This window comes from Canis lupus, chromosome 16 (genome assembly GCF_048164855.1).
Source record: "Canis lupus baileyi chromosome 16, mCanLup2.hap1, whole genome shotgun sequence".
NCBI classification, from domain to species: domain Eukaryota; kingdom Metazoa; phylum Chordata; class Mammalia; order Carnivora; family Canidae; genus Canis; species Canis lupus.
The window spans coordinates 58,044,742-58,049,824 of NC_132853.1; the positions used below are offsets into that span (position 1 = coordinate 58,044,742).

Below are 5,083 nucleotides of genomic sequence, written 5' to 3' on the forward strand. Positions count from 1 at the left end.
CTGTTTTGAATACTATAGCTTTGTATTACAGTTTGAAATCAGCAAGTTTGATGCCTCCTGCTTTGTTCTTTCTCAGAATTGCCAGGGCTATTTGGAGTCTTTTATGGTTCCCTACCCATTTCTATAAAGAACCCATTAGAATTTTTATAAAGATTGCATGGAACCTACAGATGGCTTTGAGTTGTCTGGATAGCCTTCCATTTGTATCTTCTTCAATTTTTTTATAAAGATTTTATTTATTTATTCATGAGAGACACGGGCAAAGGGAGAAGCAGGCTCCATGCAGGGAGCCCATGGGCACTCAATCCCGGGACCCTGGGATCACGACCTGAGCCAAAGGCAGTTGCTCAACTGCTAAGCCACCCAGGTGCCCCTTCTTCAATTTTTCATTAAAGTCTTTCAGGTTTCATTGTTTGGTCAAATTTATCCCTAAGTATTTTTTTTAAAATATCCCTAAGTATTTTTTTGTTTTTTGATGCTGTCATGAATGAGATTTTTTTTCTTTATTTTTCATTTATTTCATTGTTAGTACATAGAAACGTAGCTGTTTTACGTATGTCCATTTCATATGCTGCAACTTTACTGAATTCATTGCTTACCTCTAACAGTGTTTTTGGTTGAGTCTTTAGGATTTTCTCTATATAAGATCATGTCTTCTGCAGATAGTGACAATTTTACTTCTTCCTTTCTGATTTGGATGCCTTTCATTTATTTGTCATGCCTGATCCCTCTGGCTCAGACTTCCAGGACTGTGTGGAATGGAGGTGACAAAAGCAGGCATCCTTGTCTTGTTCCTGACCTTAGAGAAAATGCCTTTAGCCTCTCACCAATTGAGTATGATGTTAGCTTGTGTGTGTCATATACGGATGGCCTTTGTGGCACAGAGGCCTGTTTCTTCTGTCCCCCACTTGTGGAGGGTCTTTATCATGAAAGGTCATTGTGTTTTGTCAAATGCTATTTCTACATCTAATGAGACAACAGGACTTGAGTCTTTCACCCCATTGGTGTGTTGTGTCACACTTAGTGATTTGCATATGTTGAACCATCCTGTATCTCAGGAATAGTTAGATACCACATCATCGTGAATGTGTAACCCTTTATATGTGCTGTTAAATTCACTTTGCTAATAGTTTGTTGAGAATGTTTACATCTGTGTTCATCAGGGATATTGATCTGTAAGTTGTCTTGTGTCCTGATCTAGCTTTGGTATCAGGATAACATAGGCCTCATAAAATGTGTTTGGGAGTGTTCCTTCCTCTTCAGTGTTTTGAAAGAGTTCAAGAAGGATTGATGTTAATTCTCTTTTAAATGTTTGGTAGAATTCACCAGTGAAACTCTGTGGTCCAGGGCTTTTCTGTGCTGGTAGGTTTTTGGTCAGTGATTCAGTCTCCTTAATCATTATTCATCTGTTTAGATTTTCTCTTTCTTCATGGTTTGGTCTTGGTAGTTATCTGTTTCTAGGGATTTGTCCATTTCTTCTAGGTTGTCCAATTTGTTGGTATAGAATTGTTCCTAGGAGTCTCTCCGGATGCTGTGTTTCTGTGGTATCAGCTGTCATGTCTCCTCTTTCAGTTCTGATCTTACTTATTTGAGTCTTCTCTGGTTTTTTTTTTTCTTAGTCGAACTGAAGCGCCATCAAATTTATCTTTCAAAAAAAAAAAAAAAACAGCTCTCAATTTTGTTGCCATCCTGCTCTTTTAGGTGTGTTCTGGGAAACACTACCATCTTGGCCGAGTTTGCCGGCGAAGAAGAGGTGAATCGTTTCTTAGCCCAAGGCCAAGCACTGCCGCCCACCTCCAGCTGGCAGTCCAGTACCGGGACCGGCCAGACGCGGCTGGGGGCCTCGGGCGGCTCCCACGGTCTGGTGCGGAGCGACCCTGGCCATTGGAGCGCCCCATGTCTGGCAGGCAAAGGGAGCAGCGACCTGCTGTGGGGCGGGGTCCCCCAGTACTCCAGCAGCCTGTGGGGCCCGCCCAGCAGTGACGACGGCAGGGTGATTGGAAGCCCCACCCCATTGAACACTCTGCTGCCTGGCGACCTCCTCAGTGGGGAATCCATCTAGCACTGACAGGACCCCCATGGGCGCCACAATCATCAGCACCAGGAAGAAAAAGCTGCCCCTTTCCAGTCCGGGTGGCGCGGAGGACCCCGCTGGACCTGAGCAGCCCGGCAGCCCTTTGAGTACCTCTGTCCAGACTGAAGACGAGCCCTGGCCGCAGTCCTTGCGAACTGTTCCCGAGACAGTGCGGGCTGCGCTTGGTCAGTGTCACGTGCTAATGACAGGATGTTCCTCATAGCTTTTTATTTTGTGTTGTCTTATGTTTGTATGGTGTGTTGTCGTTTTGATTTTTTAAGTATAAAAGCTGCTTAGAATAGTTCTATCATGAAGGGCACTTTTCAGATTGTGGGCTGGAAAGGGTTATTTTATCAAGGGGGGCGGGAGGGAGGGAGACGAGAAAGCCTATTTAAAACGAGCCTGTGACGATTATGCACATTACCAGAGGCGGACCCCGTAATCAGGGGGAGCTGGTGTCCATCACTGGGCGCAGAGCGCGGGCTCCACACGGCGGGCCTGGTGGCCTAGACCGGCAAGCTGCACAGAGACAGCGGCCTGCGGCCTGCTCTCTGCTCCCACGGGTCCGCCTATGCACATTACCCTTGTTCCATTACTTTTTCATGCCATTTTTTTTATCCCAAAAAATATTTTTTAAAAGTTAAAAAAAAAAGACATATCAAACATGCAAATACTTGAATCCAGCAGGCCAATAAGGAAATGTGAACACTTGCCGCGTCGAATTCTACACTTCCAGGCTGACATCAGTGCACAGAAACAGGCTCTAGGAAACATTTCTGAGTTCACAGCCTATGTGCGTGTGTGTGTGTGTGTATGTGTGGAAACAGAAGCGTGTATGCGTGTGTGCACGTGCGCGTGTGTGTGCACTTTCTGTGTTTGTGTGTTCTGTGTGTGAGGGATTTAACTGTGGGTTTTCCCTTTTATTCAGTATATGCTTTTTTTTTGGCGCATTGGTCAAACGTTTGTTACTATTATTAGCTTCTAACTTTGCACTGAGTGTCCCTGCCCTTCCTTTTGCTAATCCTATACATGAAAGAGAATTCATAGGACAGGGCCGGTGACAATTCATGTGTAAATGTTTACTCAAGGACTCTGTTATTGCGTTTAAAAATTACAGTGTATATCTCTGGAGAAATAATATGTATACCTACCTTTAGCAGCTTTTTATTGTGGACTAATGCAAGAAACTGATTACCAGAGTATTGCACCGTGTTTCCATGTGGAATAGAAAGTGAGAGAGAAGACAGCTGTTGCAGAAGTGTGGCCATAGATCCTCGCGGAGAGCCGATGGCTCCGCGGGGGAAACGGAGACAAGCACTTGGACGTGGGTGGTGACCGCTTTTGGAGGGGCCCGTGCTCAGGGCTCCCACCTGTTTACAGACCTTTTTTTCTCCTTCAGACTTTAAAATAAAAAAATTTTAAAAAGGAATTTAAAAAAAAAAAAAAGAAAAAAAAGAGACTTCCGTGGTAAAGAAACCTATTTTCAGAATGCAGATACGCTACTTCAGAGCTCTGGGATTGAACAGTATCGTCGCTTCCCTCCGGCCATCGTTGTGGACTGTCGATTGTTCCCCGTCGTTGAGGCGACGAGACGTTGTGGTCACTGTCTTGCACATGCGGATGCGCTCTCAGGAAAGCCAGGGTTCCCGAGGGGCAGCTCCACACCATTTCATGTATTTTGTAACCCAACTCCTAGCACTGAAGATGTTATTAAAAAACAAACAAAAAAAAAAAATAAAGAAAAAAAAGAAAAAGAAAAAAAACACAAAGAAGGAAAATACCTAATCTCTAATGTGTAGCAGTTACATATTTACCAAATAACGGACTCAAAAGAAATAGATGTTTGAAGAGTGCTTTATATATTAAAAATTGCTTTATGTTTTAAAAATGATCAATGTTTTGATTGTTTTGCAAGAAAGACAGACAATGGAGTAACATACCCTCAAGTATGTTTAAAAATATATGAACATTGTGCTCCCTGCCTGCTTGATCAGGAAACTTGTGCATTACATTTTTTTTAATTAGCTTTTTAATGGTTTTATCAAAACAAAACAAAAAAAAGAACAAAAAACAAAAAAAAAAAAAAAGAAGATCCTGCAAAATTGCAGATCAACAAAAGCTGGTTTTATAGAGGATCATGAACTATGCACAAACTGGGTTCAAGACTTGTTTTCTCAAGTTTAGTCGTGTATTTAGCTAAACAAACCTTCCTCAGAGTAATAGCATCTCATTGCCATTACATGCGTTCTATATATTTGATGTATATATCCTCACGTATGTATATCAAATATATGTGCGTGCGTGTGTGCGTGCGTGTGTGTGCGCCAGACAGCTTTCCATGCTGCCGCTTAGCATCGAGTTGTAGAAAAACTGATATTTTAAAATTGGGGATGGAAGTAAAGACTGTTTGTTTTTGTTTTTTGTTGATTTTTTTTTGACCTTTTCTTTTGAATTAAAGATGTCTGTAACTCTGAGATTAAAAAACAAGTTTGTGGCTTTTAATGTTTTTTCCTCATAGAATGTGATCGTTGAAAAACATGCACCGAAAGTTGCTTTCAAAAGTACAACGCTTTGTTGGATCTTAATAAATGGCAATTTTTTTCTTGGCTGTTCAAATAAATGTGTTTTTTTTATTTTTCACAGACAGAAATCATCAATTTTCCACTTTATGTACTTGGGGAGAGCTGCTCTGCTGTCTGTAACAAACTCCCTGACTCTTCACAGTATCCTTAGAGTTCACGTAGGTAATTAGATGGACTCTGAGTATCAATTGCTTGACTCAGAATTTTATCGTTTGTGGCTTTGCAGTTCGCACCAAAACCTTCCTCCGAGTCGAGAGGCACAGGAGAGCGTGGGAGCTCTCCACCTCGGCCACTGCCTGAATCCGCCGCGTCTGAGGCCACAGCCAGGCCCCGTGTGCCGGGTGTCTGGCCCAAGGACTGTGGCTCCATCACCCGCAACCCAGTCTGGGCATCAGAAAGATTTGGACCAAGGAGAGTTACAAAGGCG

The 5,083-nt window shown here is 42.8% G+C and overlaps 1 protein-coding gene across 6 annotated transcripts in view; it reads left to right on the plus strand.

Moving 5' to 3' along the window:
• The window catches only part of TNRC6C (trinucleotide repeat containing adaptor 6C), a 153,102-nt gene extending 148,408 nt beyond the window's left edge, over positions 1 to 4,694 (plus strand). For all 6 annotated transcript variants that reach the window (XM_072781755.1, XM_072781752.1, XM_072781756.1 and 3 more), the window contains one exon: positions 1,702 to 4,694. In XM_072781755.1, coding sequence (XP_072637856.1) covers positions 1,702 to 2,062 — 361 coding nt within the window. In that variant the 3' untranslated portion in view covers positions 2,063 to 4,694. The remainder of the gene's footprint in view (positions 1 to 1,701) is intronic.
• The last annotated feature ends 389 nt before the right edge of the window (positions 4,695 to 5,083 follow it).